Source organism: Camellia sinensis, chromosome 10, assembly GCF_055761805.1.
Source record: "Camellia sinensis isolate YWXY chromosome 10, ASM5576180v1, whole genome shotgun sequence".
Classification (NCBI taxonomy): Eukaryota; Viridiplantae; Streptophyta; class Magnoliopsida; order Ericales; family Theaceae; genus Camellia; species Camellia sinensis.
Genome location: NC_138970.1, coordinates 66056231 through 66069731, shown reverse-complemented (window position 1 = coordinate 66069731; position 13501 = coordinate 66056231). Strand labels below are relative to the sequence as shown.

Sequence of the window (13501 nt, the reverse complement as noted above, 5' to 3'; positions counted from 1 at the left end):
CAAAATCGAGGAGTTGCCAAAAGAAATAGGTCGGCTTAGTTGAAGCTATTGGATTTGTTGCGATGTGATGTGAAGGGGATTTGCCCAGGTGTTTTGTCGAGCTTATCAAAGCTAGAAGAGTTGTATCTTGCGTCTAGCTTTCATGATGAAAGCAGGACAGAAGAAACTAAGGCAACTTTGACTGAGTTATGTGGGTTGTCTAATTTTACAACTTTGGTCATTCACCTACGAGGTATTGCATACTGGCTAAGAGACTTGGTCCTTGCAAATCTAAAAGCATTCGCTATAACCATTTCCAATTATGCGATCCTTCCTAGATATTTTTGTAATTATCAATTACAAAACAAGTTGTGTCTCTGGGATCTTCATGAGAGCGATCTTATGGAGAGTGAGTTCAAGAATCTTCTTAAGATCACTAAAATTTTAGACATAAGAGCAGCAGGTGTGAAGAATGTTGGCAATGATTTAGACAAAGATGGCTTCAAAAAATTAACAAAATTGTTTTTGACAGGTTGTCAAGATCTGGAATATGTCATTGAAACAACAGATGGGGTTCCAGTTCCACAAATAGCCTTCCCTGTGTTACAGTTGCTACATCTTGAAAATTTAGAAAAATTGAAAAAGATTTGTCCTGGCCAACTACCAGAGGAGGCCTTCAGTGCGTTGACAGAGCTGGAACTGCGAGACTTGCCCGCATTGACACATTTGTGGAAGGGTCCTACTCAACTTGTACGGCTCCGCAACCTCACTTCTCTAACATTGAGTAATTGTGATGAACTGGAAAGCATGTTCTCATTATCCATAGCCAGAGATTTGATGCAACTACAGAAACTTTCTGTAACTGAATGTCGTAAGATGGAAGTACTTATTTCGAGTGAAGAAGAAGGAGATCAAAATGAGATAGCATCAACAACAACAGAAACAACAGATAAAATTGTGTTTCCTAAACTAGACGATTTGTATCTTCGAGACCTGCCAAGTTTTACTGCTATCTGCAAGGCTATAAATGGAATTGAGCTGCCGCAATTATTGAACCAGCTGGACCTCCGGTGGATACCAAAGCTCAATAGTTTTTGCAATACTTCGGATAGCAATTACGATACTATTCAACCTCTCTTCAATAAGGTATGCTTCTTTGACTTAAGCTTATTTATTTATTTAAACTTCATTCCTGTGGGGCATCCATAGATTTTATTTATTATATTGCTATTTTCATTTGACCTTTTGGGATATAATGAGAACACAACATATTTTGGATGGAATATGTTGTTGGATGCAAAAATAAGAACGACAAACTACACTTGATATTAATTAGTATGTAGGAACCAAATTCCGTTCTTATGTGTTGTATTTCTTTAGACAAATTATTGTTAATTCTTGTAGTTTGTTTATATCAATTTGGTTCTTATAATTTTAATTGCAACAATTTTACCTTTCAATTTTGCACATGGTATCAATTAAGGGACAAAATGGTTTTTTAATTCCCTTCAAAGTTATTGAAGGATTCACATCCAATTTCAAATGATTCATTCCCTTTTTAATAGATCATTTTGCCTTTGATTTTTATTCAATTTTTTAACGGCTATTATCACTTGGACTAGATTGACACAATTTGAAAAATTAAAGGGCAAAATTAATATTACTGAAACCAAATTGACATGAGAGGCAAGTATAGAGACTACATGTATAATATGCCCTATTTCTTTTGGCTAAAAATTTAGCTAAACTAATATGAATTGAACTGTAATTTTGCGAACTTTGACCAAGTTATTTGAAGGATAAACTACCAACAAGTCTTAATAGTTTGACTTAATTCCCATCAAGTCCTAGTAAAATCGTTGCTAAAAATAATTTTTTGTAACGATTTTTTGTATGTTGCTAAAAATTAACAATTAGTGACTTTTTTTTGTTACATTTTTTATAAAATTATCGCTAAAACTTACAATTAGTGACATTTTCCGTGACGATTTTTTCAAACTGTCATTGAAAGTTGAAAATTAGTGACTTTTTGTGATAATTTTTTTAAACTGTCATTAAAACTTATAATTATGACATTTTTTGTGATAATTTTTTCAAACTGTCATTGAAAATTAATAGCCAGTGACGTTTTTTAATAGTGTTTGATGAAATGCACCATTAATTCTCATAGGACATATTGGACAATAAGTACAATCATGACATTTTTTGTGACAAAATTTTCAAACTGCCACTGAAAATTAACAACCAGTGATGTTTTTTTAATAGTGTTTGATAAAAAACGCCATTAATTCTCATAGGACATATTGGACAATAAGTCTACATATTAGGACTTACATGTAAGTCCTCTTATTTAAAAATACTAAAATTGTACTTTGGATGGAAGAATTTAGGGGAAATTACACACACAAAAAAATAAATCAAAGAAATTAACCCTTGTAAGAAAATAAACCATAAGTTTTAATTTTGTCAATTTAAAACCTGAATTTTTTATTTGTTTTCAATCTAAGTCATTTGCCTATTTTTGTTAAGTAAAATCAATAGAAAAATGGGTATATTAGTCATTAAACTCAATGAAAATGGGTATTTTAGATATTTTATGTATACCTACATAATAACTAAAATACTTTTTTTGAGGGGGTCAATTTTAGTTAAAAAAAGTAGACGAATGATTTAGATTAAAAACAAATTAAAAGATTAAGGTTTAAATTGATAAAATTGAAAACTCAGAGTTTATATTGTTGCAAGGGTCAAACATTGGAGGGTTTTTTTTTTTTTTTGTTATTATCTCTAGAATTTAAAAAGGTTTTGAGGTTAAGGAACAACCATTAGTCCCTATAGTTTAAATGAAATGTCAATTTAGTCATTGTAGTTTCAATTTAAACGTTATATTTTCAATTTTGTTGCAATGTGGTCTCGCTAACATTCAACATTATAATTTTGCACGGATAAATACCACATGCAAAACTAAACTAACGTCGTTTTGTTGCACATCCCCAAGAAAATAATTTTGAAACGAAATGTAAGAGCAAAACATAAAAGCGCCAAAGAAAAGACCTATAGGCGAGAGAGAGAGAGAGAGAAGAAGAAGGTGCTTGACTGATACTACCCCTCTACTATTTGACCACCCTACTGCCCCCGCTAACACCAGTGTTGGCAAGATCGAAATAGAGATAGACATAGAGAGAGCTTGCGGCGGCAATGACGGCTGGGAATGGGCGAGTGAGGGTAGGAATGGGTTAGAGAGGCTCGTAGGAGTTGAGATGTAGGAAGAATTGGTAGGGGTGGGGTTACAATGGGAAGATGAGGTGGATCTTGCAGGTGGGGGGTCGCCAAGATGTTAATGGCAGATTTTGAGAAGAGAGAGGGAGGGAAGGAGATGGGAAAATAGGGGTGATTGCCAGAGGTGGTCATGGAGGTTGATTGTGAGAAAGGAAGGTAAAGAAGTGCTCTGTTTGCACTGTGGGTCTTCTTCTCTTTAGCCTTTTCTTCTCTTCTACATTTCGTTTCGTTTCATTTTTTTATTTTTATTTTTTTTTGTGCACGCACCAAAACGACGTCATTTTGGTGCACTACACAAACACTACAAGGAAAAACACTATAGAAGATCTGGACTCGTCTGAGTAGCGGTTCCAAAGAGATTTTTATAACTTATAAGGTTTTTGTTTTACTTAGAATTCTTGGGAAGAACTTTTGAAATGATTAGTTTTACAGTGTTATTTTGTAGGGTTAATCATCTAAAAGTCCTATTGATAAGGTTGATATTCCATTAAGTCCTCATTTCTTTTTTTTTTAGGATGATTCTATTTACACACCACAAATCCTTTCAGTACACACCACATGCTTACTTTACACCACACAAATTGAAGCTTTTAATTTTGTCCCAATACACACCACTAATTTTTAAATAATACCAAATTATTCTCATCGTCTTCGACCCTAACCCTAACCCAAAACCTTGTCCATTATTGGCCATCAGCCATCGACCTCTACCCCTCTCCCTTTCTCGTCACAACCCTTATCTTCATCCCTACCACCACTGCCTCACCATCATCGCAACCCTCATTGCCGCAATGCATAGTTGTCGCAACCCCACAAATCTCTCTCTACAGACTACGCATGGTTGGTCATTAGATGTAGACGAGTTGCGATGGTGGTGGTCTCCACATGATGAGAGGCATGATGGTGACAGGTCTTTGTAATGTTAGTGATTACGGGATGGTGGTAGCAGCGATGGACTAAGAAAGCGAAGAAGCAATGGCAGCGATAGCGGAGCAACAGAGAAGACGAGTTGCAAAGGAAGGTAGTGATGGTTGCAACGACGGAAATGAAAAAAGGAGGAGGAGAGTGGCGACAATAACGGTGAAGATGACTTCGTGATGGTAGTAGTTGGCCAATCGGTGATGGTTGGTCGATGGTGGTGGCTATAAATAGGTTAGTTTTGAGTTTGTTGATGAAGGGATAGAATAGAGATGAAGGCAATTTGGATATTTGATTGAAAGATAAAGTTGCAATTAAAAAATTATGAATAATGGTGTGAACTGAGAGTAATTAAGGTGTAAATAGAATTACCATTTTTTGAACACACGAAGTCTTATTTTCAAAATATTTATGTATATATGACTATTTTACCCTTATTAAAGGGCGGAATGAATTGAGAAGCGTCAATTCATTAAGTGCTAATAAAAAATTATTAGGTGTTACAAATGCAATACATGACAATATTATCCACCAATCACCCAGCATTATGCTTCATGCTTCAATATAAATTGCGGCCCCACCCTCTCCACATACACAAAACTTTTGGTAATCACGTAACCATGCCTCAAAAGTACCAGATATTTTCCATTATTCAAATGGTATTGTTGATGTGGCATTTTACGTTTATTTTGTTGTTTCAAAACTTAAAAACGTCATAATTAAAAAAAATTTATATTTTTGGAGTCTACACAACGAGATTTGTCAAATAAGACCAATACTGAATATAAAATTTTATAAAAATAAAATATTATATTTTTAGCCTTACAAAACTAATCATATCTCAGTTTGCGAAATTATCCAGTAAAACTAAGAAATTTCTATTTTTTTTTTCAATATTAATTGACAATATTCTCGATTTTTGGGAAATTTCTCAATTTTTTCTAGTTTTAAAACTGAGTTAGTTTTCCAATTTTAAACTAAGAATATTCTTAGTTTTAAACCTAGAAAAAAAAAACTGAAAAAATTAGATCAAAAAAATATTGTTATTTAAGTTAAAACTTACGATTAAAAATGGTTTAAATTGTAAATTTGTAATAAAAAACATATTTTAATTTTTATATTATTTTGTATTTAATATTAATTTTGTTTGATAGATTTTGTTGTGTTGATTCTAAAAACATAAAGTTTATCAAAAATAAATATGCATTGTAAAAATTATGATGATTTGAAGTTTTGAAAATCAAAATAAATGTTACATCACCATACTTTTTTTATAAACAATTAGAAATGATGAACAACCATTGTTTGAAGGGTAATTTTGTCTATTAAAAATTAATGGGACTTGAAGGAACAAAAAAATCTTGAGAGCTGCTATTACTACCTACCTAATTTCTTTGGACCACCCATTTCTTTGAACCCCCACCTTAAACCCTAAATTTTAATAAATTTTTTTTGAACACTCCACTTAATACCAATTTTATTCATATTCATAATATTATCACACCCAAGTGCACACCCACCTAATTTTGCACACCACTTTTTCTTCTCTCAGTAAACGATGAACAATTGAGAAACGATTGAGAATAACAAACGATCAAGAGATGAATCAACTGTCCCTCTCTTCTCCTTCTCTCATAAACGATGGTCTCTTTCTCTTTGTCACCATGAACAATAGTATCTCAGTCAGAAATCTCTTTGACAGTCTATTTCTTCTTCTCTTAGGTAACTTCCAACTCCCTATTACACACACACATATATATATATCCTTTATTTTGGGGTAGAACCCTCGATACAGGGGGTTTTAGAGGGAAAAACCCTAAGACAAAATAGAAATAGGGGGAAAATCCTACAAAATGGAACCGTTAGATATTCCAGTGCCGAACAAAATATTTATGTTCAGCACTATATTACTGAACTAAATATTTTTGTTCAGCACTGTATTACTGAACAGAACTTTAATAGTCGGCAAATTAGTGCCAAACCGAAAACAACCAATCATAAATGCAAGATAGATAAACTTACCAATACAACGTCAACCTCATTAGAGTTGTTGTCATCGTCCTCCATTACTCTATAATTATCAACGAATGGTGAAAATGACCACAAATGTATGAACTTAGAGTCTGTAATAGGATTGTTTGTAACGCTAACTGATTTGGAACACCGAACACATTTGAAACTACCGAACAAAACATTAACTGATTAGGTAGTTTCAAATGTTTTTCATTGAAGATGAATACGTGGGTTTAGGATGGTGATGAAGAAGAATACGATTAGGGTTTAGATTGGTAAGGAATATGTATAGATGGGAATTAAGGTGCGTGTACAATATTATAGAGTGTCATTCTAATTATTTTCATTTGGTGGGTGAGTATTCCATTAAAAATTGTCTTTTAATGTAATTTTACTTCAAGGTATAATTGTAACAAATAAATAAATAAATAAAAGTAAGAATTGGAGGGTCCAAAAAAATTAGGTAAGTGCTAATAGCAGCACTCAAAATCTTATTTAAGACAATGGAATATAAGTTCACAAAAGGGAACTTGTGTGTAATGCGCCTTTTATATTCATTCTTATCAACCTTCGAAATCATCACTAAAATGAATAATATAATTGTGTTTTTAGATATGAATTTGAAATAAACAGATTTCACATCACTCATTTGAGGAATATATGCTAATTCAATCTATTTTTTTTTTTAGACGTACATTTTAGTAATGGATTTTATGGTTTTAGATTATTGGATATAAAATAATATCTCGTCTCCTTCTTCCCTTTCCCCAGTAGACACCTCCTCACCATCCTAGAGTAAGCAAGCAAGGCTTAGGCCTCCAGAATTTGGCCCAAAGTAGGGCTCCAAATTTTTTTTTGTGGGGGGGGGGGGGGGGGAGTTACAGGGCCAGTCCAACAACTTAATGGGGGTGTTTGGTGTGGATTATTATAAGTTAAAAGCTGACAATTAGAAAGCTGTAAGCAGAAGCATCCCTTCCCCAGCTTCTAAATAAAATAATATCTCGTCTCCTTCTTCCCTTTCCCCAGTAGACACCTCCTCACCATCCTAGAGTAAGCAAGCAAGGCTTAGGCCTCCAGAATTTGGCCCAAAGTAGGGCTCCAATTTTTTTTTTTTTTGGGGGGGGAGGGGGGGGGGGGAGTTACAGGGCCAGTCCAACAACTTAATGGGGTGTTTGGTGTGGATTATTATAAGCTAAAAGCTGACAATTAGAAAGCTGTAAGCAGAAGCACCCCTTCCCCAGCTTCTAAATAATAAGCTTTTCTCAGCTTATTTAAGCTATTTCTGCCTAAAAAGTTGTAAGCATAAGCTGCACTAAACAGTCTAGCATAGATTTCCAAATTAAAATAAGCTATAATCACCCCTTATAATCCACACCAAACACCCCCAATACCCACTAGATCCTAACCCCAAATTATAACCATGTTTTTCCAATTTTACCCTTAGCCCAAAACTCACTATCCAGCAACTTGCCCACTACCCAACAACACTATTATATCTTTCTCCCCTTCCGCCAACAACCACCTCCGGTCACCGGTACCTTCGGTCATTGGCAATCACCTCCAGCACTGGAGACCACCTCCGGCGACATTTTAATGAATTGTTTCAACAAAAATAACACCTATCACCACTACATCACTATTACCACCACCTCCACCACTCAATTACTCAGTCATATTTACATACACACTTTTATCAGTGATAATAGTTTTTTTTTTTAAATTACAAATAAATTTGAATCATTCACTCTTACTCAGGTTCACTCACTTATTTACAATAATCCATACACACACACAATAAACAATAGAGACTGATAAATTTATCATTAAAAAAAAAAAATCCATCATAGATCAATACAAAATCAACAAAAATTAATAATGCATTCAGTGATAAATTTATCACTGAACACAACTAGATACTGATAAATTTATTACAGAATTTTTTTTACAGCAAATCTATTTTTAAAAATAGAGAGAGAGAGAGAGAGAGAGAGAGAGAGAGAGAGAGAGAGAGATGGAAGGAAAAAGAAAGAAGGAAGAAGAGGAGGATGAGAAGAAGAAGTAAGATCTGAAAAAATAGTGTTGTTTGGAGTCATTTGGAGTCGATTTCACCATTGAAACAACTAGATCGATGTAGATCTACAACTAAATTGATGGATCGGCAGCAATAGAGTGAAGATCAGAGAGGTAAAGTATAGATCACTGATGGTTGATGTGGTTGGTGAACAAGGTGGTGGATTCGTGATGGTGGAGTGTAGATCAATGGTGGTTGCGAACGGACGACGACGGCTGTGAATGGAAGATGATGGTGGGGGTGGTGGTAATGGTTCGACGACGACCGTAGTGGTGATCTTGGTGACGTTGATGGCAACGGAGGAGAACGGTGGATATGGTTGGTGAACAACGGTGATGGCAGCGGTCGGCGAAGGTGGCAGTGGTTGATGACGGTGGCCATAGTAGGTAAATAACCAAGGCGATGATGGTGGTGCGACGATGAAACTCTTTACAGAATGGTAGAGGGAGATGAGTTTTCTCTGTGAGAGAGAGAGAGAGAGAGAGAGAGAGAGAGTCTGCACAAATGGTGGAGGAAGAGAGAGAACAAAAGATTGTTTAGGGCAACACAAAACACTCAAGGGTAAAAAAGAAAAAATAATAGATGGGCCAGAACTTTTGTGTACATAAGATTCTAAGTCAGAACCTAATGGGTAATAAAATCCAAAAACGAGACCGACCAGTAAATAACCCAATTCATTAGTACCTTATACTATATTATTCAAATAGACCCAATAAACATTGGGGCCCAATTATTATTATTATTTTATTAAGAAAAATTTTTTATTTAACAAAATTGACTGAAAAAATAAAATTTTTAACTTCTCTCTCATACAATAATAAAATTATATGAATTAATTAATAAAATCAAATTGAGAATACTTATAATTTTCCAAACCATAAGGGGAATCCGTAATTTAAGAAAATTTTAAAAGGTGTAGTTGTAATTTACCGTAAGTTTTTTTTTATTGATTGAGGCCTAGTATAAAGGGCCCCTAAAAAAATTCATGTACCAGCGACGAACAATTTTTTATTTTTTCATATGTGTTGTTGGGCCAAATTGAATATATATATATATATTGAATAAATCTTTCCTTTGATCAACAATGTTACAAGAATTATTGAATGGATTAGTTATATCTATTGAAAAAGATTTGATAAATAAATTAGATTATGCAAATTTAATTAGTGATTTTGCCGCTAAAATGTGATAGTTGGGTCAATTGTAAACTGAATATTGCTAAATTATAAAATAATAACATCAAATTTTTATCTTTTTGAGTCTTTGCAATGATTGATTTTTATATTAATATATGGAAGTAAATTTTAATTTATAATTTTAACGATTATTTGTGCAAGTAAACTTTTTTGTGACTACTAACAAATAAAAAAATTATTAGTATTTATCATTTTATCTATAAAAGTTTTACAAAAAAAGTAGGGTAAATTATAAATACCTCTTGAGGTTTGCTTAAAATATAGATTGCCCTTGTGGTTTAGAAAATTACAAATATCCCATTGTCAAAAAAATTTATTTAACAGAATTAATTGAAAAAAATAAGAAATTTCTAACTACTCTCTTATTCAATAATAAAATTACCTGAATTATTAATTAAAATAAATTTTTGATATCATTAAATACTGTTAATTGGCTTGATGATTTATTAATAAAATACGCTATTGGTTATGAAATTAGAAACATCAAGAGACAGACTGTAATTTTCAAAACCACATGAGGCAATTCATATTTTAAGCAAATTTCATGAGATGCATTTGTAATTTACCCAAAAAGGTATATATGTAAGAGGGCCTCATTTCATAGTTTGCCTAAGATATCATAAATCTCAAGAGTGGCCCTATCTCTATCTCCCTAAGCCACCCTAATATCTCTCTCTCTCTCTCTCTCTCTCTCTCTCTCTCAGTGTGTGTGTGTGTGTGTGTGTGTGTGTGTGTGATAAACCTATTTTGTTTTTAGGTGAGTTTTCCCCAAATAAAGTAGAAAAAAGCCTCTAATTTGTCATTCCCCAATTTTCAAAATATTAATAAAGCAAAAATGAATTAATTTAAGCTTGATATTTTAATAGAAAACATTCTTGTTAACCTTATTTTTTCTCGATGTTAACAGTATTGAAGAAATAGAAAAATGCATTCAATAAAATGTATCTTTACAATACAATGAGAGGCCTATATATAGGCAAGCCTGAGTGGTCACCAAGAAAGCTAACAATAGAAATATCCTAATATGGTAAAACCTAATTACAGTATTTAATATATATATATATATATAGTGAATATAATATATATAACAGTCTTCCTCAAACTCAAGGTGGTTGCAAAGAGACCAACTGGAGTTTGGAAAGAGAAACTAGAGAAAATAAAATAAAATAAAAATAATAATGCTTGAAGACAATTTATGGTTGTGCCTGACCGTAGTAAGAGCAGCCAAAACTAATGACGGAAGATAGTTTATGGTCGTATCGAACCTTTGTATGAGCAACCGGAGTTAATGTCAGAAGACAGTTTGTGGTCGTACTAGCCCATTGTAGGAATTGAGTTCGCCAGGGGACAGCTTAAGACTGAATGCGCTAGGGGCCGGCTTAGGTACTGCGCCAAGGGATAGCTTAGGTGGTAGTGCGCTAGGAGGTGATGTGGGTGGTGCACCAAGGGACAACTTGGGTGGTTCGCATGGTGTATCTCCTTGCTTTCCATGATATAAGTACATTGCGCCCCCCCCTTTTGGTGACCGCCCCCCACCCTCTCAAACACAAATATGTTTGAAGATAGAAACCTATTTGATGTCAAAATAGAGAAAAAGACAGAGTGGAGCGGAAAGAAGAGATCATATTCTTAAAAAAAAAAATTAGTAAAAAGGAATTTTTATTTTAATAGTGGGACAAGCCCATGTGATTGAGTTGAAAAACATATTGTTTTCTTTGAATAGAAAGTGTACCCAAGAGAGAGAGAGAGAGAGAGAGAGAATTTTAGATGGGTTAATTGAAAAATTGTGGGTTTGGGGAAGTGTGTAGGATGGGTTTGATTAAAAAAATGAGAGTGTAGATCATAAAGAGGGGTAAATTTGAGAGAGGGAGAGGAAAGATCTTGAATGTGGGCTAGTAGTTGAGCAATGGCAAAGGACGGTGGTGATGGGCCGGAACTACCAGCGTGATGGTTGAAGCTGTAGCTGGCGTGATGGAATAAATGTCCGAGGTGGAGGCAATGGCTGGAGTTGTGGTGAGTAATGGCGGCGATGGTTGGAGAAAGAGACAAATGTGTGGCTATGAGATACTCAAGTTCAAGGACTGAGGGGTTTGGGATGAAAAGATAGCAAATAGGACTGAGATCCGGTGAGCGGCCAAGAAAAGGTTGTAATATGTTTGATACCATGTTTACAGTATTGAAGAAATAGAAAAGTGTATTCAATAATGTCTCTTTACAATACAATGAGAGGCCTATATATAGTCAAGTAAGAGTGGTCACCAAGAAAGCTATCAATAAAAATATTCTAATATGGTAAAATTTAATTATAGTATCTTTTTTTTTTCTTTTTTTTGATCAACAAATAAAAGCCTTTATTGATAAGTAAAATTACAAGCATAACTTACATACAAATGAGGGAAATGGTCTATTGGTCTGCTGGAATGCTTTGCTTAGGTAGTGGTCTGTTGGTCAGCTAAGCTCTATTACTGGTCTGCCTTGTTGGTTTTTTGTTCTATTTGATATGTTGGCTGATATGTAGGGCTGGGATGGAATCTGGTGTGACTTGCTATTGGTGGTAGGGCGGTTGACTGTTCTTTGCTGCTCAGCTGTGTTATTGTTGTTGTGGTGTTTGGTCTGTTTTCTTGTTGGTTTCTCAGGAACTCTGGGGTGTTAGCAAATGTTGTAACGCCCCAAAAAAAAAACCCATAATATCATACAGTCAAGTTGCAGGAAAGAGATATTATATTACAATCATTAGAGTATCCTTACAAGATGTATTACACGTTGTCAACAAAAGTAACTGTCCTATAGGCTTACAACTTTCCAAGTCAACACTTGGTTACAAAAAGAGAGTACTAACTCTAATACATAATAAGCCCTTGGCTTGAATTTACATGAAATGCATCCAAAGAAAACACAACAACATAGTCTGTCTGCCTCTAGCCTCCCAAGCTATGTCCTTGGAGGTGGCATACCATCGGTACCTGAAAATGAAGTCCCATATAGGGTGAGCCACAGCCCAGTAGAAATACACTAAACCGACTATAAGCAATGACTAAAACAATAGCATTAGATAGATGGTCCACACTTATATTCCAACTTATATTATATTACAGTTTCATGACAATCATGTCCATGTTATATTTCATCTTCCATTCCTTATTCGACATTGAGTTTGAAAACAAGGCTCAGAGTCTGGCCAAATAATTTTAATGAGATTATAACTCATCACTAAAATACTTTCGAAATTCATTATGGATACACATTTTGGTGCTGTATCAATAACACATAAAACCACTTTCATACTTCACAAATGATAATGATATACATTTTAGTGCTATATCAAATCAAACAAACACTTCTATACTTCACAAATGATACACATTTTAGTGCTGCATCAATCTCAAACAAAATCCGGTTTAGAGGTCCATCCCCCATCTTCCAATAAACCGTGGAGTACATCCCCCATCTCCTCCCACACAATACAATGTATATAAGTAATTATCATATACAAATTTAATCAATCAAGACAGATGATACTCATTTTAGTGCTATATCAATGCAAACAAAACACTTCTATAATTCACAAATGATACACATGGTAGCGCTGCATCAATGTTAAACAATATCCGGTTTAGCGGTCTATCCCCCATCTTCCAATAAACCGTGGAGTACATCCCCTATCTCCTCCTACGCAATACAATGTATATAAACAATTATCATATATAAGTTCAATCAATCAATTCAAGATTTTGATGTGTTATACCAACCACCATACTCAATAGCATACTCAATTGATTAGTTTTAATTTGCCTAATCATCATGCATTGTCTACAACAATCAAGACTATCCTCCCCCGATAGCCCAAAGAAGTTATTTCTAAACAGAAAATAAATGCACCAACTGGATAAAATATCAACATTTTTGTCTAGGTGAGCGATAAATCAATCCAACTACACCCTTTAATCTCACACCTTTCCAATTTGAATATTTCCTATTCAATTTCTCATTTCCCTAAATTAATTATACAAATTAATTTATCGTAACAATTAGGGCTTTTTCCCAT

The 13501-nt window shown here is 34.1% G+C and overlaps 1 protein-coding gene across 1 annotated transcript in view; it reads left to right on the top strand.

The window, feature by feature from the left end:
• The first annotated feature begins 42 nt into the window (after window positions 1-42).
• Window positions 43-13501, top strand: part of LOC145801151 (uncharacterized) — a 46241-nt gene continuing 32782 nt past the window's right edge. The window contains exon 1 of the mRNA XM_082891568.1: window positions 43-1125. Within this exon, the coding sequence (XP_082747694.1) occupies window positions 382-1125 (744 nt within the window). The 5' untranslated portion in view covers window positions 43-381. The remainder of the gene's footprint in view (window positions 1126-13501) is intronic.